Here is a 23,737-nt window from a genome sequence, read left to right on the forward strand (position 1 = left end):
AGGGATCATGGGGTGAAGAGACTCAGAAGGCTCCAGTGGGGCTCAGGAAAGGACAGAGAGAGTATACTAGGATTGGGTGCTCCAGGTCTAAGGAGGGGGTGGGTGGCACACTTCTGAAATTGGTTCTTGGAAAGGGAGGTGTAAGCCCTCCTCCAGGGAACACAGTGGGAGCAAGAGCAGATAGGTAAAGGCACTGTGTATTTACCCTCTCGGAACTTAGAGGGTGCCTGGGTGAGTCTGGACTAATCCATATGGGGGTGTCTCTACCGTCCTCCTCAGAAGACCAGGCTTTGGCTTGCATTTCTTCCCCCTGGGAAGGGGAAGAAGGTGACGTGGAGGCTGAAGCAAGGATCCGGGTGGGCTGGAGCAACAAGCTTCCCAACAGACAGTGGCTGGTTCCAATCCACCTCTCCCCTCCGCTCCCTGTACCTAGCCTGTCAGCCACAGGAGGAAAATCACCAGTGGAATTCACAGCTTTGGAAACACAAAAAGTCAGAAGGATTTTACTTAAATAGACTTCAACTAGAAGGAAACTGGAGGGTTTTTTTATACAGATGAATTTGCCTTTTAACTTGGAGCCATCAGCCCATTAGTAACTCTGATGTGTGTGTTTGTGGATCGGTATCCTTGTGGGTACATCTGTGAGAGAATTCATCCGGGTCTTTATGGCTCCTTCCTGTCTGTCTCTGTATCGACTGAGAAGGTGTGGTCTTGTCTTTATTATTATGTATTCCCTTGAAGAATCCTGAGCCACCTTTAAGCACCTTTTTCTGAGTCTCCTCAAAGGATCGGCACCACCTGCAAGTGTGTGGGTGAGGCTGGGGTGGGTCCTGAGGTATCCTAGGCCACAGCTGCCCCTTTGGGGCCAGGCCTCAGCTTTCTGAGTCCAGGCGGTGGGAGTAGTGGTTCCCGGGGGAGTAGCGCCAGAAGCGCCAGAAGTATAGGACCGCAAACCCCACAGCCCCCAGCAGCAGGAGGGTGAACAGGGCTCCAAAGAGGATTCCGAAGAAGGCACCGAGCTTCATGCCCAGGTGCTCACAGCGCTCGCCCCAGGGCGTGTAGATGGAGAAAGGCACACAGCTGTGGACAGAGGGAAGGGATGAGGTCAGCAGTGGGGAGGCCCCAGGAGGTTTCCCTCCACATGCTGGGACTCTCCTCTGGGGAAGGAGGCAGAACCGAAGAGTGCCTACTGGGTAGGGGAGGCTGGCAGGGGTGACTTCACCTGGACTAAGCTCCCCCTGGCTAGCGGGGCGGGGCTGGCTGCAGGTAAGGGGGTACAAGCTGAGGCCCTGGCTCCTCCCAGCCCTCCTGGGACCCTGGAGGGGAGACAGCTGGGTGGATCTGGGGCTGCAGGGGGCACGAGGGTGGCCACAGGGCACTGATGGGGTGGCCCTGCCCTCCTCCTTGGCAAGCCTGTAGACTGAGTGCACCCCCCTCACAGGAGCTCCTCAGACTGCTGATGAACCAAGGGGACAGAAGATGCCAGCTTGAGAGGGCATCCCCCGGCCAGTACTCCTAAGGAGGGGCAGGGCTGGGCCTAGACCCAAGGCGGTGGGTGCCTTCCCGCAGAGACAGCAGAATGCCTGCCCCAGAAGCAACACTGGGTACAAGACTTTGCCTTTGGAACCCACATCCCGTTATTTAACCTCCTGGCTACCCGGGCAGATTCATTACCTACCTCCTCTTTAAAAGGGTCATACTACCTACCCAGAAGCTAAGTGTCAGTGTTAGAAGTCATGCAGCATCTTTATTCACACAGAGCAAGCGCTCACACATCTTTTCCATGGTCCCTTTTTCTCTGATCCCTGCTCTCTGAGTCATCAAAGAACCATCCTAACTTCCAGACACCACCAGGTACCGTGGCATTTCTAGGCCCCTTGCGGTATCTTTGCCCGGCCTGGAGTCCCTGGCTCTGCTCGTCCTGGCCTCTCCCCGACTCACCTGCAGCGGGGCCCTTGGGGCAGATGCTGACACTGGCCTCCGTGCTTACAATAGCCCTCACTGCACGGGGACACGCAGGTGAAGCCGCTCTGGGGGCTGTAGACCAGGCGGTAGTCCTTGTAGCTGTTGCATTTGAAGTAAGCCTTCAGCGTGCTCACGTTCACTGTCAGGACACAGATGAACATGGAAAGCAATCAATAGCACCGGGTCTATACCTCTTCAATCGGGAATTCTGTTTTCAGGCATTTATCCTGAGAAATCCTTGGAAAAGCATGCAAATCCGTATGTTCATGGACCTCCAGAGCAGTGCGGTTTATAATAGCAACAGTGTTTAATAGGTGAGGTTTTGTTAAACAAGGATACTGTGCAACCAGTAAGCACACGGTGTGGAAAATGCATTGGTTAAGAGCATATGCTTTGAAGTAAACCAGACCTACGTTGAAATTCAAGCTCTGCTACTAACTAGTTGTGTGCTTTGGGGAAATTTCTTAACTCCTTCAGCCTCAGTTTCCTTATCTTTATTGATTTTATTTTTTATATTTTATTTATTTATTCATGAAAGACACACAGAGAGAGAGAGAGGCAGGCAGAGACACAGGCAGAGGGAGAAGCCCAGGTTGTGATCCTGGGGTCCCTGGATGGAGTCCCACGTCGGGCTCCCTGCATGGAGCCTGCTTCTCCCTTTGCCTGTGTCTCTGCCTCTCCCTCTCTCTCTCTGTCTTAAATAAATAAATAAATAAATAAATAAATAAATAAATAAATACATAAAATACAGCACACTGGGGGCACCTGAGTGGTGCCGTCGGTTAAGCATCTCTTGATTTTGACTCAGGTCACGATCTCAGGGTCTTGAGATCGAGCCCGTCATCAGGCTCCATGCTCAGTGCGCAGTCTGCTTGAGATTCTCTCCCTCTCCCTCCGCCCCTCCCTCCTCTTACTCTCTCGAAAACAAATAAATCTGTAAATAAAATATAGCACACCACATTAAAATGTATGATAAAATAATAATCAAATGGGAACACATATACAATATACAAGGTAATATGTTCACAATTGCTTAAGTAATAAGGTCACCAAACATTAGGTACTACTTGATCCCCTTATTATAAAAAATATTGCTATGTGTGAAGACTCCTATGCATAAAAGAAAATTCAGAAGGATAGGTGCAAAATGGACTTGTCTTTGGGGCTTGGAATTACACGTGATTCTTTTTCTCTCTTCCTTTTGTTAATCTGTGTCTCTTCAAGTTTCTACAATAAACATATTGTACTTGTGTAATAAAAACTGTGGGGTTTCTTGGTTGGCTTTCTTTAATAAAAGGTACAGTCAGGTCTAGGGGAGTTGTGCCCGTAAGCCACCCCTAACGCCCTACCACCATACACAAAGTAGTTTAGAGGATTTCACATTGTTGCCCCCAGGAGGGAGGAGGCACTGCCTGGATTCAATCCCACCCTCGGTGACACAGCGGCTTCCGCAGGGTTTGGTGTGGTCACTGCCTCACTCCTAGGATAGGGTGGTCTACTCCTTTCCTCCCCTGGCAAGCTTACCAACTGATCCCATTCTTGTTTCGGGGTAATCAGGGATCACCACAGCTGACGGGGACCTCAGAAATCCCATCTCTTTTTCCACATGGGGGTGTCAACGCTTGGACTGGGGATGGCTTCTGTACAGGGTCACCCTTCAAGGAGGGGAAACCTCTGCCCCTAGGTCAGGTCTCCAGCCTTCAAATGAATTTCCTCCAGCTGGAGGGCAAAGGCAAAAGGGATGTCCCTGTTTATGTTTATAAAGCGCAATGGTTTTTTAACAAAATCATTACCGATTTCATCAAAAGAAAGAAAACCGTCGGCAGTGATGGTCAGGAAGGTGGCAGTTAGAGTAATTGGTCTGTGAAACCATATCCCTGGGGACTCACCAAGCAGTGTTTGGTGCTCTGCTCGTGAGTCTAGAAAGCTGGTGGGTGAAATGTTTAACGATTTCTCTCAAAAATGATAAAAAAAAAAATCTAGTCCCCCTGTTTACCAGCCCCCTCAGCTGTCTCTGTGACTATGGCCAGGATAGTGACTCACGAGCCAGCACACTGTGCACGTCTTCCCTGGAGATGGAGTGGAAGTTCACGTCGGTCCTGGGCCTCCCACTTCTGTTCTTCCTCCACCACGAGGCCTGGGGTAAGAACACTTCCACCACTGCATCCAGCAGCTTGGTGTTCAGGAAGTCGATGACGGGACCCTGAGGAAGGTACTGGAACTTCGAGAAGACTCTCCAGTGTCTACGTAAACTTCCCGAGGCTGGCGCTGCACTGGAATTGCTGCGTGGGAGGGGCACCGTGAGGTGGTAAGGGTGCAGGTGGAGGGGGGAGACGCGGGGGCCGAGGGGGACAGTCCCACTTACATCTGTAGCACTTGGGAGTTCTGGAGAAAGGCCCGCACATTCAGGTTCCCCAGTCTGTAGGCCACCTAGGGCAAGGATGGGGGTGGGGACGTGGGAGTGAGGCCCCATCCGAAGAGGACACCTCTCCCACTTGCATGTACTTATTTGTGCACATCTGGCTCCGTTTTGCACACATTTTGCAGACTGCTTCTCACCATGTCTGCATCCCCACGCCCCAGCCTAGCCTGGTGGCCCTCGTGGGTCCTTGCTTACCGAACGTTTGCTGGGGAGTCAAGGACTCTGCACACCTCCCTGCCTCCCATGACAAGGGGGGAATCTGAAATGAGTGGCCCCTACCTTTGCCTCCACCCCCTGACTCACGCACTCATTCTAGCCCCACATGGATTTTGAACATTGATTATGTCCTGCTAGACCTAGGGGATGGTCGGGTGCTGGGGGGTCAAGCTGATTCAGGAAAGACCCCTAGTCGGTGAAGTAGACAGGCGTCAACGGACTTCCCCTTACAGGGTCTAGATGCTGTTGTACCAGCAGTAGGAATAATTATTATCATTATAATTTTTGAACACTTGTATTTTAGGCACCATGGGAAGCGCTTTACATACATTATCATTTAAACCTTGACACAACCCGTTGACAGAGGTATTATGGGTATTTCTACTTTACAGATGAGACATCAAATAGTTTATCTAATTATTGCACCTGTTCTAGGGAATGTTCTAGAGGATTGGAACCCGGGTATGTATGACTCTGGAGCCTCAGCGCTTCAGCTACTGTGCTACTTGGCGTGTGGTTGAGGGATGGACAGGGGCCTACGGGGCCAAGACGAGGGAGCTGCTGGTTCCCTCTGGGAAGTCGAGGAGGGCTTCCTGGAGGTGAAATACCTTCCTGGTGTCGAAATAGCATACGACACCCAAGTGCAAGTCTCTAGGGACACTCAGGAGGGAGGCTGGGGTGACTCGGCCTCCCTACACCCGAGTTATTCCAGTCCCCTGGGAGGTCACTGTCCTGGGCTTCCTGCCTTCCCCATCCTTCCGCCCGCCTTCCCGGGGGCAGGAGGCTCTGGGCCTCCTCTGGCAGTCGAGTCTCGATGGGTGGCAGATGCGGAGCCCGGGAGCAGGGCTTGGCCCCTGCTTGCCCCCTGCCAGGCCGCCTCCCCACCCCGCTGGCCTGCAGCACCAACCGAGGCGTTGACATCGGCCACGGAGGCATTTTCTTCTTCACTGAGCCAGAGCTGGATGAGCCTCACGGGAAGCCCTGGAAACGGGAGACGCAGGTCACGGTCACCCCCGGCCCCAGGGAGGTGGCTGGGCCTGTCGGGGCGCCTTCCTCTGGCGACCCTGCGGCCGCAGCCCAGTGCCCGTGGCCCAGCGACCCGCCTACCGCCTGTGGCCCACAGGGTCACCCTGGAGTCCCTCCCTCCGGGGCGCAGGCCAGGCGGCCGGTGGTACCTGCAGGGGCAGCCGGAGTGAAGGGGTTCCCTGCCACCAGGCAGCGGCTGTCCGAGAAGGCGGGGTGGCAGGTGCAGGCCGGCTGGCAGTCCCTCTCGGGGGACACGTGGCAGTGCCCCCGGTTGTAGCAGTAACTGGCGGGGCAGGACTGGTTCTCACAGTGCAGCCCGGGGGCCAGAGCTGCGGAGGGAGGAGATGGGGAGGCAGGGACCCCCAAGCCCTCTCGGCCTGCCTAGCAGTCCCCGAACCCTGAACTCTCCCCCTCCCTTCTCCTGGTCCCCTGCCCGAAGCCCTTCCTCTGCATTTAGCAGACCTGCTGCAGCAGGAAGGGACCCCAAGGCCGCGGCGGGGGAGCCCCAGCCTGCTTGTCTCGCCCCCTCCCTCCTCCCGCCCCGTCCCCTCGGCCTTTGCTCAGTCGGGCCTGTAAGGCCTCAGGTGGTCACCGTGGTCACCCTCTGCCCGCCCAGTCTCTCGGCCTTCAGCCTCCCAGCTCGCCTCGCATCCTCGCCTCCGTCCCTCCCCCCCACGGAGAAGGGAGACAAAGGTTGGTCCCAGGCCCCAGGCCCTCCCGGTGTCAACTGTCCCCGGGCCATGCTCCTGCCAGGGCAGGTCCCCGCTCACCTGCACAGTGACGCCCGTCGCCCGTCAGGCTCGGGGGGCAGGACCCGCAGCCCCTCCCGGGGACGCAGGCCACACCCGCGAAGCACGGCGCCTCGCACTGGTCCCTGGAGCGCTCGCAGTAGTGGCCAAAGGTGCTGGGGCCACACCTGCAGCGGGCCACCTGGAGTGGGCGGCTGGTTACTGCGCGGCCAGGAGACCCGCCGTGTGCTGCGCCCCCCGGCCTGGGAACCCACAGACCCCGGGTCCCCGCCCCAATCCTGCAGCACGTGCCCAGCGCCCTGGGCCTCGCCGGCCTGTTCTCTCCCCAACTGCTCTGCCCGGTGCCAGCCCTGGGGCCGCAGCCGCAGCACATCTCCTTGCCCGAAACCCTTCTTAGCGTCCACCTACTGCCAGGCCCGGCCATCTGGGGACACCTAAACTATACATTGATGCCAATCTCTGTTTTTCCTCATCTGTGTCTTGTCCCCTCTCTGCCCCCGGGCTCCTCCACCCCTACCCCTTCCCGGCGGGAAGCCTGTTCGGGGGGGGGGGGGGGGGGGGGGTATCGCGCCCGAACTCGCCCCCTCCCCTCATGGCTCCTGCTTTACAGCCCAAACAAGACAAAACAAAGGTTTGAAAAAAGCAAATGGGGCAGGACAGATAGACTAAGGCCAAACTATCGTGGTTAGAACTGGCACGCACCAAGGTAGTCTCTAAAATGAAAAGATCCTTCTTTTTGCCCGGAGGAGACAGTAGAAGAGGAAAACGAAGGGGTGTAGGGGCGTCAACATCATAGGGGACCTGCACCCCTCCTCCCAGCGCCACAACCAGGAGAGCCCGAGAGAAACAGGCGTGTGCTGCTTGCAGGCAGACGCAGCCTAGGGCGCCTCATCAAAGGTGCCCCGTGTCTGAGCAGAGCACAGAAGCCACGGAGCACCTCCCTGGGCCTGAAGGGGAGGGAGCACGGCTGTGAGCTGTGTAGGCACGTGCCCAAGGACAGGAGGCCTCCCTCCCCACCTCTCCATGCTCTGGAACCGCAGGGCTGGGGCGCTGCCCGGGTGGCTCAGCCGGTTAAGCACCAGACTCTCGATTTCAGCTCAGGCCATGATCCCAGGGTCGTGAGCTGGAGCCCCCGTTGGGCTTGCTGCTCAGTGAGGAGCCTGTTGAGATTCTTTCCCCCCTTCTGTTCTTCCCCCTGCCTGTGCGCGCACCCCCTCGACACGCGTGCACCCTCTCTCCCTCTCTCTTTGTCTCTCAGATAAATAACTAAATAAATCCTCAGAACTGTGGAGCTGGGGCCCTCTGGGGAGCCTTAAAGGAGGCTGAGGTGGATGTTTCCCACCAGCCTGGCAGAGTGGGAGCTCGGGGATTAAAATTCGGTTGAGCGATAAGCCGTGAAGACACTTCTGTTTCTTACACACGTAAGTTTGTGGCCTGAGGTTGAGGTCGACTGTCCTCCCCTGCCTCGGTTCCCAACACACACAATTCCCACCGAGACATCGCGTCCGTTCCCACTGCCTTCTCCCCTACCCTCCTCCTGACACTCACCTCCAGGGAGGAATTGCCCACCCAGCCCGTCTGATTGTATAGACACTGGCTCCTGTCCCTGCAAGCGCAGACCACTGTCCTTGGCTGGAACACAGATGACAAGTTGACTTCGACGTTTCTTGCTAGAATCTCCAGGGTGAATGGTTCCAAGGACTTTGGTGTCCACAGCAGTGTCCCGTTCTCTGCCCCAGGGAAGACAAGACCGTTAGGGCTGGGGGCCTCGGCTGCTTGCTGACTTGTCCTGAGAGCTGATGTGGGCCTTTCTCCGCCTCTCTCAGGCCACCCCTCAAAGTCATCAGGCATTTCCTCGAGCTCGGCTGGCTTCCTGGAATGATCTTGGCCGCACCCCACGCTGGAGGTAGCATGAGCCCCACTGAGTGATTGCAGGTGGGACTCCAGAGAGGGGAAGGCAGTTGCCCCCTGAAGAGGTGCAACCCTGCCCAGGCCTGCACCGGGACCGGACATCCAGGAGGGACAGAGAATAAGGCCCCAAGGCTAGGATCCCCCTGACGCTTCCCCAGGCTACCCTGTAGGCAAAACTGGCTTCCCCTTCACAGCAGCCCCATCCCTGGCCCTGATTTCTTGCCCACCCTCCACCCGCTTCTTACACCTTTGACCTTCAGACACCAGACTACAGTGAAACGCTGCTACGTATCAGCAAGCACTCTTCTGATCCAAAGGTGTCTTATGGTTTGTCTCTTACGGAAAGTCTCCTTAAAACAGCAGGTTGAGAGTTGTTGATAGTAGGGGACAGACAAGAGCAGCTCCCAGACTAGCACTCTTCAGGAGAGGAGCCCAGGGAGGGAGAAAAGCTCCTGATTGGCTGGCACCTGGGAGCTGCCACCTGGCGCCAAAGGGCGCAGACAAAGAGAAAGAAAGAAAATGGGCCAGAGAGAGGTGCTCTGAGCTCAAAATAAGGTCCCTAATGGCTTTAGTTTAGCAAACAATAGTCTTTAGCATAAGTGGTGCTGGCAACTGAAGGGAAGTTGGGGACGCCCGGGGGCTCAGCGATTGAGCATCTGCCTTCGGCTCAGGGCATGACCCCGGGGTTCCGGGATGAGTCCCACATCGGGCTCCCTGCATGGAGCCTGCTTCTCCCTCTGCCTGTGTCTCTGCCTCTCTCTCTCTCTCTCATGAATAAGTAAATAAAATAAAATTTAAGAAAAAAAAAAAAAAAGAAGGGAAGTTGCATCCTGTGGGCTTTGACTTTTCCACCCAGGTCACGGTTTTAGGCCGAGGGGTCTCCACACCAGTACTGACAGGCAGAGATGAGGCTTTGCTTGGTCCCAGCACAGAAGAGCAACAGGGAGAGACAGAGTTGGGCAATCGTGGTTGACCGACATAAAAATAATGAGAACCACGCCGAATGAAGCTATTTATTTATACCTTTAAATCCTGTTCCACGTGATAGCCTTCTTTTAATAGATTTGAAAATGCTTTAGAGCAGTATTTGTTAAATTGTTATACTCTATTCTAGTAATTCGGTGACCGCATCAAGCTGGTTAAAGATGATCGTACGTTACTGGGTTTGGTGGAATGACCTTTGAATCACTTGTGCGGGCCCGAGACAGCTTTGCTCGCTGGCCAGACTTCCAGAAGGCCATCGCTGCTGTTCACTGGGGGCACCTATCTGAATCATAGGGATCATCCTCGGAAATGCTGGTCCTAGATATTCCGGCGGAAAAGTGACATGAAATTGCCCAGGGCGTGATAATGCAAAATTACCTTAAAAAGCTTGACTCTGAGCTCATCCCTTCCACCCGCACCCAAGGGCTCTTACCGAAGAGCTTGAAGTCACTATTGCTGTTCCTCAGAGTGAATGTGACGTGCTCAGGGTGGCTGGTGTACTGAACCAGCGTGGTCTGCCCCAGGTAGGCTTGCACCTCGTGCGGACCCTCGATCGACGGCGGGTACTCATCTGAAACACAAACAGGAGATTCGGGTTTGGGGGCAGGACGCTCTCTTGCCTCATGGGCCTCGTCTCTCTCTGTCTAGTCCTCTGGTTTGTGGGAGGTGTTCTCAGGGCTAGGACCCACCTCTGGAAGCAGGAATTACTCCATGTACCTGCTTTCAGATCTCTGTAGAGCAGGTGGGGGTTGAATTGCCCACCTGGCCAAATCCTTATCTTCGCTTTATCTTCCCTCCCCAGACAGGGTTCAGGTCAGGCTCTCTCCTGATCAGAGCGCTCTGCTGGGCGTGGTACAAAGTGAATCAGGAACCAGGGTTATTCAGACCATCACAGAGTTTTGCCCTTGGAAGAAGGCTAGGAGCCACGAGGGTGATCTCCAGATGGGCATTGCATTTGCCAGGAAATAGAGGAACACGGTGGACATGCAATTTCCAGTTCACTGTTCAGTCATTCGGTCAGTCGCTGAACACATGCACTGAGCGCCTACCGTATGGCTGGTAGGGCCCTAGGTAGTGAGGACACAGCAGTAAGCAAATACTGAGAAGGATACCTATGGAAACTAGGAAATATGCTAGATAGCTGTAAATGCTGAGGAGCAAAAAACAAAGCAGGGACGGCAAATAGGAAGTATGGGTAAATGTGACATTTGGGCAGGCTAGCCAAGAAAGGCATCGCAGAGGAGGCGACTCTGCTTGCACGCAGCCTTGGAGGAGGTGAGGGTGAGCCTGGGGCTGCCTGGAGGAAGGGTGTCAGGGCAGAGAAGGCCATGGATGGAGCCTGGAGTGAGGAGCGAGCCCGCTGTGGTTGATGAACACAGAGAAGCCAGGAGGGCTGGAGTGGAAGGAGCAGGGCAGGGAGAAGGAGAGGGAGAGTTGGAGAGCTTCTGGGGTCAGGTTGGAAAGGGCTTTGCATGTCATCACAGAGCGAGCCTGGGAGTCATGGGAGGAACAACCTGAGCAAAAGAACCTGTTAAATTTTTAAAGGAATATCATGAAAAGGGTGGGGCGGGGAGGGAGGCTCCTAATCTGCCACCTAACTCTGCAAAGGTCTCCCGGCGCCTCACGCCACTTACTGAGGGTGGCGTTTATCCGCCGCTGACTTGCGAAGAGCATCCTGGTGTTCAGGCCCGTGTCTGTGTTTCCTGTGGCCAGGCTGTCATAGATGCACCGCACATCTTTATGACACTTGGAGAACAGCGTTTCATTTAAGGTTTTATTTTTCTGCAGGCTGGTAAGGAAATCGGGGGTGAAGTTGGAAGGTGGATGGTCACCTCTCTCGCCAAGGAGTCCTGTATCATTGGTTTTCCCTGTAAGACACAGGATGCAATGGCAGTGGCACCAGGGATGGTCTCCAGCTCTACCTCTGCTGTGTCCACCCCTTCCCCTCACTTTATGTGCCTGGGGGTGAGCGAGGGAGATGCGGAGGGGTGGAGTGACTTCTGGCTTCTGAGGCCGGAAATGCCTACTCTGGTCAGTGAGAGCCACCCCTGCCCTTGTCTTCTCTTCCAGGTAGAGAAACGCAGATGGGATGGGAGTGGGGGGGACAGATCTGGGACCGCACCAGAATCCTCAGCACTTCCTCCTGGCCTTTCCACTCCTCCCTCACAAGGGATGGAGGTCTGGTCCCACAGGCCTGAGGACACGATGCTTTCCATCCCGCCCAGCCGCACCTGCCCCAGGATCCTAAAGCCCCACTCACACGTCATTCCGTAGTGAAAGAGTGAGTCCTCGCTGCTACTGCTGGGAATGGTGGAGCCGTTGGGCATCCTGAAGTCGTCACCTGGATTGCCATTCCAAACTCCTGAGGCGCAGAACAGGTTGGCCATCCTGGGACAGTGGCTCCCCCCGAGGGAAACCCCTTCCAGTTGCATCTGTCCTTGGCCCAGTCCTTCCGGGGCAGGAGAGGACCGTACCTCCTAGCCCACCCTCTGTCCCAGGGATGAAGAGGGGGAAGTGTAGGCAGGGGTGGAGGAAGAAGGAGTGCGGGAGGGAGGGCTTCCCAGAGCCCATGCTCCAAGCCCCCCCGCCCCTCCCCGACCCGGGCTGCCCTGAACCGGAGCTTTAGGAAGCCAAAGGCTCACAGGGAAGCTGAGAGGGTCGGTCCCCGCCACCCAGGCAGGTCGTCCCTACTGCTCACCCAGGAGGCCCTCGGTGCGCTGCTGATACTCCGCGGGGAGGCTGCACGAGGCGTGGAGGATGTTGGACAGGGCCCGCACCCAGACGGCCACTGCCCCATCGAAGGCGGCCAACACCTCGGAGCCGGCGCGGGTCACCGTGACGCCGGTGGTGTTGAATGTCTCCCGGCCTGGACGTGGGCAGACAGATGGGGAGCCCGGGGCCGGGACCCTGCGGCCCAAGACTTGGGGGGGACGGGGCAGGGGTGGGGCGAGGCTCCCAGGGCCGCTTGGGGGCCTGGGGCCTGGGGATGCCTTTCCCAGGGGCCCCAGCCAAGCCCACAGGACACCCCTTCTTCCTGGGGATGGGGAGGGGGAGGGAGGCCCGAAGCCTGGGCCCGGGTGAAGAAGCTGCTGGGCCAGAGAAGGGGTGAGACGAGGCTGCCGCCTGCCGCTCCCGGGGTGGGTGCCCCCCAGCCCACCGAGGAGGCAGGGAAGCTGGCGGCTGTCCCCAGCCTACCTTCGTGCTGAGTCCCAAACGGCACAGTCTGGTTGTTGACCTGCACGCGGACTGTGTCATTGGGCTCGAGGAACCATCGGACCTGGGAGGGAATTGGGGGAGGCCTAAGCCTGACCCTCGGGTGGGCCCAGGGCCTGAGCAAGGAGGCCGCGGGGGGCTCGGACCCGAGCCCCAGGCCGAGGCGGGTGGCCTGACCGTGCGGCATGGGCCGGGCTGAGGGCGCATGTTCCTCAGATGATCCATTTAAAGCTCACAACAGCCCCGGGAGGTAATATTGTCATCCTCAGTTTACTCCAAGAAAAGGGAGGCAGAGGCGCCCGGGGGGCTCAGTGGGTGAGCCTCTGCCTCGGGCCCAGGCCGTGATCCCTGGGTCGTGGGATCGAGTCCCGCATCGGGCTCCCGCATGGAGGCTGCTTCTCCCTCTGCCTCTGTCTCTGCCTCTCTCTGTGTCTCATGAATAAATAAATAAAATCTTTAAAAAAGAAAGGTGAGGCACTGGAAGGTCAGTATTCCTTCAGGATCACACGGCTGATGGAGCCATGACCCAAACGGCACCGTTCATAGGGTCGACTCTCAACGTGTCCCCCCCCACCCCGGCGCCCCCTCCCTCTGCTCCCTCTGCCTCCTCCCCTCCTTGGAGCCCCCCTCACGCACCGTGACGGGGCTCAGGCTCAGGCTGCGGGCCTCATAGCTCGCTGCAAAGGCAATGAAGTTGGTGGCCCGGGCCGAGCCGGTCTGGGCGGTGCGACCCAGCAGCAGGAAGGAGGAGTTTCCGTCCCAGGCCCGGACCAGCTGGAAGTCGCCCAGCCCATTGAACGTGTAATTGGCACCGTCCAAGGTGGTGATGTGGGGGTCCCCAAACATCCAGGCTGGAAGAAAGGAGAGGCCAAGATGGCGCGGCTGGCGGGGTGCGGATCTGAGCCCCCCACGGCCTCCAGGCCGACTCAGGCCTGCGAGATGCTCATGGAGTAGAGAACATCCCCGAAGGCCCCCGCGCCCAAGTCACACCTACGGTTGCCTCGGCCCCCCCACCGGTGCCACCCACAAGGCCCCTCGGTTGGGCCCGGCCACCCGCCACAGCGGCCCCTCGTGCCCAGGCTCACCGGGCCTCGGGGGCCGGTACCCGGTGCAGCCCACGCGGGGCCGCCTCTGCCAGTACAGGGCGCAGAGCGCGGGCTGGTCGCTCCAGCGGCAGCACCAGTTCTGGGGCTCCAGTTCTTGGCCTGTGGGGGAGAGCGCACGTTGCGGGGAGACGCAGGACCTGCAGCACCCAGCTGGGGGTTTGGGCAACGGCGCCAGACTCGGGTCCTGCCCTGCTCGGTGACCTTGGGCCGTGGACCGGTCACCGTCTCCCTTGCACGCTTGCTGGGGCAGCAAAGCCCCAGGGGCCCGAGCTCGTGGCTGTGGCTAAGGGGCTTGCTTTCTTGAAGGGTGGCGCTGGGTCCCCCTGCCCCCAACGTGCAGGAGCGGGAGGGCGTGACCGCCGGTCTGGGGACCCTGGAGGCTGCTGTGATGGCCAGGGGCAGAGCGGTGGCAGGGGGTGGAAGGAGGACCCACACTCTCCTAATTTAAGACAACTGTATAGGGGTCTCATATTTAGGATGCTGCTGCTATTGATAAAGGACATTTGGGGCACCTGATGGCTCAATCAGTTAAGCATCTGACTCTGGATATCAGCTGAGATCATGATCTCAGTGTTGTGAGATTGAGCCCTGGCCCCCAGCCCCGTGCTCTCTGGCTCTTCTGGAGGGTCTCTGCGGGAGATGACTCCATGTCTCCCCCGAGACAGCCAGCTAATCTGGGTCCTGAGGCACAGGGTCAGACTGGGGCCCCCTCCTTCCCCAGAACATGGCCCCACTCTTGTCTGGGGCCCTGCGGCCAAGTGAAGATGGGGCAAGAGGCACTCACTCGTAAGTCCCTAGGATGGCAGCTGGAAGGGCTGCTGGAAGCTTCCCAGTGTTACAACACGAGGAAATCAGTGGCCAGAGAGGGTAAGGGGCTGGGAGGGAAGGGGGGCGAAAGGCTTCTTTCTTCGGATCCCACTGCTTGGCTCCGAGGCCAAGCCTGGTCTCTGACAGAGAAGGGGAGAGACTCCAGAGAAGGTGGGGGGTGAGATGTCCGTGGACATGCACGTACCAAACTGCCAAGGATCGTGCACTCTCCAGCCTTGGAGAAGCTCGCCCCAGGGCCCGTAGCTGCAGCACACGCCCCCGCGCCAGGAGGAGAAGCTGCACAGCTGCCTGCTGCCGAGGCCCCACCAGCCTGCAACGGGTACAGACACGCTCAGGCCCAGAGGCCTGGGAGCGGGGGAGGGACGGGAGGCTGGGGGGGACCCTGGGGGAGGGGCCGAGGGTGCCCTGGAAGGGACAGGTCAGGCGTGACCGTGACCGTAACCGGAGGGTTGGTGGGTGGGCTTATGGGGGCGGTGGGCATGCCCCAAGAGGCAGAGAGGAGCTCTCACCTATGCTGCTAGGCTGGAACCGCAAGTCCCACAGTCCCTGCTGCCAGGAGCAAGGGCAGGAGACCTGGTTCCAGCCCCACGTGGGCCACTGAGGCTGTGTCTTCAACCACTGCAGGCACCTGAGACGGTAGTTGGGCCTTTCTTCCTGGTGCAGGCTGTAGAGCTGCAGGCCCCGGAGGCCTAGCAGAACAGAGGAGGGAGGGATGCTGCTCCAGGGCCACAGGGCCGCACGCTCTGCATTAGCAACCGAGACCAACTCACAAATGCACCTTCTGCTACCGCCTCTGCCTCTCGGGACAGCCAGTCCAGCGATGGGACCCATTTCAGTCTGGCCCCTTTATGTAACTTCCAGAAGCCCCTGAAGCTTGGATCTTAGGGCGAAACTCTGGGACAGTTGCCGAGCAGGGAGGCCTCACCCCCGCGGAGCCAGCCCCCAGCCCCTGTCTTCAGTGCACCAGTCCTCCACCCTCCCATATGCCAGTCTGAGTTCCAGTACCTTCCAGTCTCCCCGAACCAATTCTTCCTCATGCATCCTCTACCTCACTAAGTGGCAGCCACCAGCTCAGACACTTGGCTTCCATCCCTGACCCCCAACACAGACGTATCAGTGGCCAAAGTAGCCAGGACAGAGGCCGATGCCCGGAAGCCAGCTGGGGAGCCACAGAGAAGCTGACATGTGAAGCAGGGCCTTGCTCCAGTACCATGAGGCCTAGGAAGCTTCCTCTGAGCCCGGATGCCTCCTCGGAAGGGAGAAGTAGGTGGGGGCGGAAACCCTGGCGGGGGGTCGAATTTAAATTGACCTTTAACTGTAAGTTGCATAGTGCGCACCCCAACCGCCAGGAGCAAGTAGGGGGCTCTCGGGTCCAATAAGACACAACGGGACATAACGTGTTGGGGTTTGACCCTGTTCCCGCACTAAAGAAGAAATTATCCAGATAACTACAATTTGTTAAGGTTTTGAAAACAATTAATTATTGTTTACGGGTTATCTGTTCACGTGTCTTCTCCACAATGGCCTGACATCCTGGGCAACGAATCAGATATTCTCTCCCAACACACACGCACACACACACACTGTCATATTGTGCCCCCGAGGCCGCAAGCAGCTGCATCTCGATGGAAGGGCCCTGAATCTGACCGGGCAGCTGTCTCCACGAGATGGCACCCATGATTTGACTTAGCTGCTGTTTCCCAGAAGTGTTTGTCGCAGAACAAATAGCAGCACGTTTATGTTTCACCATCTGCGTGGCTGATGTCTAACACTAAACCGTCCTTCGTTCTATGCACATTTTGGGGAACTGTAATTTCTTTCCTCTTGGGGCCTCCGGACAATGGATTGAGTCACGTCCGTGGGGCCTCCTGATACTGAAGCTCCGGCCTTCCTAACAGCTATTTGAGAGCAAACGTAGGCAGTCTGCTCCTTTTGTTTTTCTTGTCTTTTTTTTTTTTTAAAGATTTTTTAAATTTACTTATTTATTCATGAGAGACACAAAGGGGGAGGGCAGAGAGGCAGAGACCCAGGCCGAGGGAGAAGCAGGGTCCCTGCAGGAGCCAACGTGAGACTCGATTCCGGGACTCCGGGATCACGCCCTGGGCCGAAGGCAGGCGCTCAGCCACTGAGCCCCCCCGGGGCGCCCCCATTCCTCCCCTTCCTACTCCTGGCTCTCAGCACAGCGTGCAGCACGCAGCAGGTGCTCCGTGGCGACGACTGCACGTCAGGCAGGCTCCTGGACCTCCTGTTGCTGGGGTCCCTCTGGGACCTCACCCGGACTCCCTCCAGCTCAGCTCGGCCACCTGGAGTAGCGGCCTAACTGCCACGCATAGCCCCACCTCCTGCTGCGGCCCTGTTGTCGCCTCCAGGACCCAGCCTCCCTGAGAGCTGGGTTTGGCTGGTCCCCGGGGGAGACCTCGCCCCACCTGAGATGCCCCACCCGAGGGCCCAGAAGGTCCTGGTGTCCCGGGCGGGGGGCAGGTCCTGATCACAGGGGGGCCGCCCTGTCCGGGGACCCTCGTGGGATGGAGGAGATGCTGGGAGCTTGCGCTGGAGGACCCCCGCGCCGCGTGGCGGAGGACAGAGGGCATTTAGGGTCCAGCCAGGTGTGCAGGGCGCTGTTACCTGTGTGGGTGTTCAGGAGCTGGTCGGGCTGGTACCTCTTCCATGTGGGCCCAGAGGACAGTGCGCTGTGGCCGTAGAGCCCGTCTCCGCTGCGGGCCGGAGAGAAGCCAGGCTGTCACCGCGGTCCCGCCGTCGGGGCCCAGTGCCTGTGCCACCCCAGCGGCGGCAGGTGGCGGCCTGCACCCGTCGGCGGGCCGCCCTGGGAGCAGGGAGCCCTGAGCCACCTGCTTCACCTCTTCCCGCCTCAGTTTCCACGTTGGGGGAAAGGGAGGACAGTTGGACCCGCCTTGCCGTAGTGTGGGGACCGAGTGCGGTGACATCCGTGGGTCCCTGTACACCTGCTGCAAGGGGCGCCCCCCCGGCGCTTCTCTGGGAGGGGAGCCTGCGGCCCCCCACCCCCTGTGTGACACGGGCCAGGCGGGCCACACGGTGGACACCTGCCCAAGGCCTACTCGGACGTGCGACAGGCCCTGCGCCCCAGCGAGCCGGCAGATTCCAGCCCTTTGCCCTTCCAAGCGCATCGGAAAGCGAGCGAAGGCGGTGGGACGACGGGGTCAGCCCTGGACACAAGCCAGCGGGTACGTGACGGGCCCTTCACGACCGGTTGCTCACAGGAGCGGTGTTGAGACCCGTGGTCAGAGACTGAGTCACCCCCACACACACGAGTCCGCGGTGCCCCCGCAGCCCCTCGCCTGCTCCGTCTGCCTTTCCCCCCCCGGACCCCGCCCAAGCCCCCCGGGTGCCCGGGTCACAGGCTGGTGCTCAGCCCACCAGGGGTCACGAAGGCAGAGCTTGGCCTCAACCAGGGGGGGCAAGTTCCTGCTTGGCCACCTCCAGCTCTGGGACTTGGGGCAATTCCAGATCCATTTTACCTCCGTTTCCTTATCTGTAGAATGGGCAGTAAAGAGTAGCCCCTTCATGGGTGGTTGCGATGATTAAATGGAATAATGCGTATTAAGTAGCTAGTGTAATAAATGGCGGCTATTATTATTATCACAGCACTTGAGAGGTCGAGAGAGGTTAGCCAAGGACAGTAGAACTCGGGGAAGTCAACGCTCCGGGAACTATTATAAGGCGTGAGCACTGGGGTGTGAGAGAGAATGGGGTGTGAGACTTCCGGTGGATGGCATCTTTCACTTGCAACAGCAAGAGGGGGACCTGGAGCAGGTGTGGGTCAGAAACATCAATAAGAAGGATTCATACCCTGTCCCGGGGGATGGGAGGGGGTGTGTGTGCCGCAAAAACCTGACCCTGCCACCACCTCCCATTATTGCTCAGCGCTGGCCATCATCCCTGTCCTACCTGGAGAAGCCCATGAGCACCGGGTTGCCTGGGCGCTGGGTCACATCCCACTGCATGCCGCCGCTCTGATAAAGAAACAGGGCGTAGGACCTGCTGCCGTCTGTGGAGAGGATGGCCTGGTAGGTGCTGGTCTGGAGGTTTGTTGAAGACAAACACAGGGATGCCTGTGAGCGATCTGGGGTCTCCTCCCCGATGTCCCATCACCCTCCCCACAACCCTGCCCCGATACACACATCCTCTTTCCCTAGCCTACTCAGAGCAAGCTTGGGATTGTGCAGGGCAGCTCCCCCCTGCCCCCCACCCCGGGGCTGTCAAAGCATCTGCCATGGTGGACCTGCCTTTTTTGTGACTTCCGTCCAGGAAGGGGTGATAAAGGGTTCTGGTTTAGGATCCAGTTAGAAGAGAGTTTGTGTGAGAAAGCTTCAGGACTCAGAAAGATTAGCCACGACCCCAGAGAGCCGAGAGAGGCCTACTTAGCTTCCTCTGGGATATGTGTAAGGACATTGTTCAAATGTCCCCTCAACCTACATAGCGTGGATGGACCACAGAGGTGGGACTGGAGGCTCTCTGAAGGCAGATGCCAAGCACTGTGCTTGTACAAGGTAGGAAACCGATGAACTTGTTGAACCAATGAGGAAACAAGTGACTTTAGACCACACACAGGGGCTGTAAGAGCTGAGTCCCCGGGCGGAAGACTGAGGACACTGTGTGCTGTGACCATGGCCACTGGCTGGCTTTGCAGCTGAGAGCTGGAGTTGGAAGTCAGAAAGCCTCCATTCCAAGCCTGGCTTTGTCACTTACTAGCTGGGTGACCTTGAGCAGATCGTCTAACCTCTCGAACGTCATCCTCCTCATCTCTAAAGCGTGGATAATAATATCAGGTTGAGCCATCTCAAAAATGGCTGGTTACTGGCAGCCACTTCTGACTTACAAAAATTCCATTTCCTATGTTTTAAACCAGTGAGTATCGGTGAGTGCTCAGCAAACAGGGTGGGGGTGAGGGGGTGCTATCATCAGCAATCCGTCCTTGAGTCAGGGCGGGTGTTAGAAGAGTGGCCCCTGCCTAGGGTCCCAGGACGTATGACTTCCGGATGGTTCGCGGGACGTTGTCCATTGGTCCACTCACCCCGAAGGTCCACCCGGCAGGATAGGCAGGGGCATTGACCCAGGTGACCTTTAGGGTCCACTTGGCTTTGTAGTTCCTCTTGTCAGTGAATTTATTAATCCAAGACTCCACCTGCTGGACTAGCAGGTTGTGTTCATGATAGAGCGTGTCATATTCCTAGGAAAGGAAGGCAGAGAAGACAAGGAAACGAGGGTCCCACCTGCAGGTCACCGCACGGTTGTGATGGGGGATTCCCGAGTCTACGTAACAGCCCTGCTCTGTTTCCTCCGCCCCCCCCATATTTAAACATCAGTCTCTGCCCACAGGGAGCCCAGGCTCTGACAGCAGTCACGCTAGCCCACGCTCACACCTTTGTGTCTCCTTGCTGGCTGCTGGGAGATCCTGAATGCTGGACTTTGAAAGGCTCACCTGGTAAAATGTGGTTCCCTGGCCACTGGAAAAATCAGCATCGTCCCAGAATGGAGCCACCATGGCCACAGGGTCCCTGCCCGTGAAGCCTCTAAGGGGAGGATTGGGGTAGGAGAAAATCTGGTACTCTGACTCCGGGAAAATGATCTGGCCATTATCTGTAAACTGGGAACACAGAAGTTCTTCTGGTTAGTGTCCAGGGAGGGAGGGAGCGGGGGAGGCAGGGAGAGAACGTCCCAGGCGCGGGCCGGTTCTTCAGACTTGTGATCCCCAAGGACCTCTCTGGGTGGAACTTTAGGGATGTCAACAACCACTGCCAGGTCGTCCCATTCATCCCCGCCTGCTGGGGCCCCCTTGCTTAGTCCTCACACAGATACTCTTCACCTGCAGGACGCTCCTCTGTCTTAAGTCCTTCCAAACGAGGTAGGTGTTGCCCTGCCTCAGCGGCCAACCCCATCCATAGACGGGCCCAGCGCGGAGTGGAGCCCTCTGGGTGGATCCCCACGGAGCCGTCCTGAAGTCCCAGCAGCATCAGATGGGGCTAAGAGGATTGCTCCCCCGGGTCCCATCGCGGTGTTGCCCTACCTCAGGGTGTCCTGCCTCAGCCCGCCACCCCGCCCCTGGGGGCTGCGGGGGCCATGGCTGCCAATCCAACTCTCCTCCAGGAGACGTGGCTACGTGGCCTGAGGAACCAGGGAACATTCATAGAAAATGTGCATTAAAAGGCCGTTTCCCAAATAGAGCTTTCTCCTCATAAAAAGGCCCCGAAAGTAGTGGAGAGCTTACTGGACCCCGAGACCTCTATAGTAAGGTAAAGACACTTTTGTCCCTGAGGGTAGGAGGGCCTTGCCTAGCTCCCAGTTGCTTGTCCCATACTTCCTTCCTCTGGGCCATGGTCATGGTCACAGGGCCATCGCCAAGCCCTAGAGAGAGAAGTAGAGTCTGGGGAGCACAGGTCACAGGTCCTCCCTTTGGTCTACACCTGGGGACTCACATAGAGGTAATCCCGGAGAGAGGAGCCAAGAGGGAAGCCAATCTGGGGCCTGAAGAGTGGTGAGGTGAAGTCCGTGGTCCTCTCGACAAACTCCCTGTCTCCAACACTTGGCCCGTAAGGGAAGAGGGAGACGCCTGGGCCAGCAGGACAAAGAAAAGTCGGTATTTGTCCAGATACACGGCAGATACCCCTCCCCCCCTGAATTTGTCCTTGGACCCCTTAGATGTCCTTGGGTTCTAGCTGGAGAAAGCTTGTCTTAAATATTCCTCAAACGGGTCTCCCCCTTTTGTTCTTGGCAGCCCTCCCTGTTGGCCTGGATACCACCGCATCTCATACGGCCCCCTCGGCCTCCTGGGAACCCACCCAACACCCCACCCACCACGGCACCGTCCAACTATAAACCTGGCCGGGTCCTACCTGATTCCATACATGACGGCCTCATTCTTCACCTGGTTTCCACACCCCCAGGTGTCTTGGGGTCTCCTCCCCGTGCACTACTGGGACTCCTTTTCATGTCTACACTTTTATTCCAGTTCCTCAAGCCCTCTCGCCTCCTTGGGATGCTTCTCCTTCTCCAGCTCCTATTTATTCTTTCCAGGAAGCCGCCTCTTCGCCTTGAGCATACCCCGACCTCCCCTGGGACCTTCCATTGTGCCCAACACCCTGCATTTATTCCTCTAATCGCACCTATCAAGGCAGCAGGTCCGTCTCTTACTAAACAGCACCGTGGTCACTTCTCTCCACCTCCCAGCCTGGTGCCATGTACAGGGCCAGCCCTCCGCACCCAACTCTGATGCTGTCCCATAGCCCACTGTGGGAGTTGATGACCCGAGAGAGTCTAGGAGCAGGGGGGCTGAGACGAGTCTTCAGTTCCATCTCCCCTCTCAAGGGGATAGGGGAGCAGCTGGACTACCGACGGCCCAGAGGAGGCAGCACACATACCCACAGAACCAGCTCCCCCTGCTCCCCCAAAAAGCCCTCACTGGTAGATCTAATCGAGCTACAGCATCCACATCTAGCTCAGATCTCTATATCCCAGAGTGGAGGGGCCCCACCTCTCCAGGGACATTTACCTTTCTCTGGCTTGATGGGGACTGGGGCAGCCGTTGAGTGTGCCGTGGACGCTGCCGGAGGGAGAGTAGTGAGCGTCTGGGAGGTTGTTGACGATAGTGATGTCGTGCTACTCTGACTGCCTATCGCCAGGGAGGTTCCCATCGTCCCTGGGTGTATGGGAGAGAAGGTTGGAGTGGGTCTTACTATCAGAAAGTAGCAAACAGTGTCACAGATTTCAGGACATGGAAGAAACTCTCTCGTCCACCTTCTGCTCAAACCCAAACTGCTCCCGACAATAAGAAACAGTCCTCTGGGGTAGAGTGGACGGTCCGCCTGTCACTCTCCACACTTGCACTCAATTCGTCTTCTAGTGGAACTGCCCCCAAACTGGGCGCACGCACCATCATCCCTCAAGCCCTCCTCTAGGTCGAACTGAACCAATGAGGCCTCAGTGAGAGACAAATATACCGGACTCCCGGCCTACCTGACGTCTGAGCGCTCAGAGTGCGGCTGGAGAAGGCTGTGGAGTGTCGCTCTGCTACAGTTGTCATTGAGCCTGTTGAGCTGACTGGGGTAACACTTCCCGTGACACCTGGTGGCTTGAGCCCTGGGTTGCCAGCACTGCTGTTTCCTACTACTGACTCTGTAGGGACCTGTGATGTCGTTGCTGATGTGTTGCTTCCACTGGAAGATGATGAGGTGTCACCAGGGGAAGCTGATGGCGTCGCCCTTTCTGCCACTGTGGAAGGTGTGTGGCTGACACTGGAAGGGGACGAAGGGCTTGGTGTGCCAGACATGGCTGTGTTCATGTCCTGGGTCGTGCCATCTGTAGGTGTGTCTTCACTTTGGGAGGATGAGGGAGAGGATGTGATCACAGCTGACAAACTGCTGATTGCAGACTCTGTGCTGGTCTCCATGGTCTGGGTCCAGTGACCCTGAGATGATGCTGTTTTCTCTGGAGTAGAAGTCAGGGAAGAGTGTGCTGTTGAGTGTCCCCCTGGTCCACTTGTCATTGAGTCTGTTGAGGTGACTGGAGTAACACTTCCCGTTTCAGGTGGTGATGTGTGTCCCGTGGTTCCTGCTGGGGTGTCTGTTGCAATTGGTGTCATCGGGACCTGTAATGTCGTTGCTGATGTGTTGCTCCCACTGGAAGATGATGAGGTGTCACCAGGGGAGGCTGATGGTGTGGGTATTTCTGATAGTGTGGGAGGTGTGTGGCTGACACTGGAAGGGGACGAAGTGCTTGGTGTGCCAGACAAGGCCGTGTTCATGTCCTGGGTCGTGCCATCTGTAGTTGTGTGTTGACTTTGGGAGGATGAGGGAGTGGATGTGATCGCAGCTGACACACTGCTGGCTCCAGACTCTGTGCTGGTCTCCATGGTCTGGGTGGAGTGACCCTGAGATGACTCTGCTGTCTCTGGAGTAGAAGTCAGGGAAGAGTGTGCTGTTGAGTGTCCCCCTGGTCCACTTGTCATTAGGCCTGTTGAGCTGATGTGGGTAACACTTCCTGTTACCGGTAGTGACATGTGCCTTGTGGTTCCTGCCGAGGTGTCTGTTGCAATCGGTGGTGTTGTCGAGACCTGTGATGTCGTTGCTGATGTGCTCCTTCCACTCAAAGATATTGAAGTGTCACCAGGGGAGGCTGATGGTGTGGCCATTTCTGACACTGTGGAAGGTGTGTGGCTGACACTGGAAGGCGATAAAGTGCTTGGTGTGTGAGACAAGGCCGTGTCCTGGGTCCTGCCATCTGTAGGTGTGTCTTCACTTTGGGAGGATGAGGGAGTGGATGTGATCCCAGCTGAGACACTG

General features: G+C 57.5%; 1 protein-coding gene across 1 annotated transcript; it reads right to left on the minus strand.

The window, feature by feature from the left end:
• Window positions 1-475: 475 nt before the first annotated feature.
• On the minus strand, window positions 476-23,644 carry MUC4 (mucin 4, cell surface associated). The gene is made up of 24 exons (XM_072724268.1): window positions 22,413-23,644; window positions 21,949-22,095; window positions 20,876-21,009; window positions 19,882-20,046; window positions 19,474-19,629; window positions 18,348-18,478; window positions 17,046-17,134; window positions 14,930-15,109; window positions 14,605-14,730; window positions 13,572-13,691; window positions 13,123-13,337; window positions 12,469-12,550; window positions 11,972-12,139; window positions 11,534-11,635; window positions 10,908-11,141; window positions 9,707-9,844; window positions 7,927-8,108; window positions 6,400-6,559; window positions 5,779-5,958; window positions 5,511-5,584; window positions 4,331-4,395; window positions 4,009-4,247; window positions 1,942-2,104; window positions 476-1,080 (listed from the first exon to the last, which is right to left on the minus strand). Exons 1-24 carry the CDS (start codon window positions 23,584-23,586, stop codon window positions 873-875), a joined length of 4,632 nt encoding a protein of 1,543 aa, XP_072580369.1. The 5' UTR covers window positions 23,587-23,644; the 3' UTR covers window positions 476-872.
• Between the last annotated feature and the right edge of the window lie 93 nt (window positions 23,645-23,737).

This window comes from Vulpes vulpes, chromosome 1, assembly GCF_048418805.1.
Source record: "Vulpes vulpes isolate BD-2025 chromosome 1, VulVul3, whole genome shotgun sequence".
Classification (NCBI taxonomy): Eukaryota; Metazoa; Chordata; class Mammalia; order Carnivora; family Canidae; genus Vulpes; species Vulpes vulpes.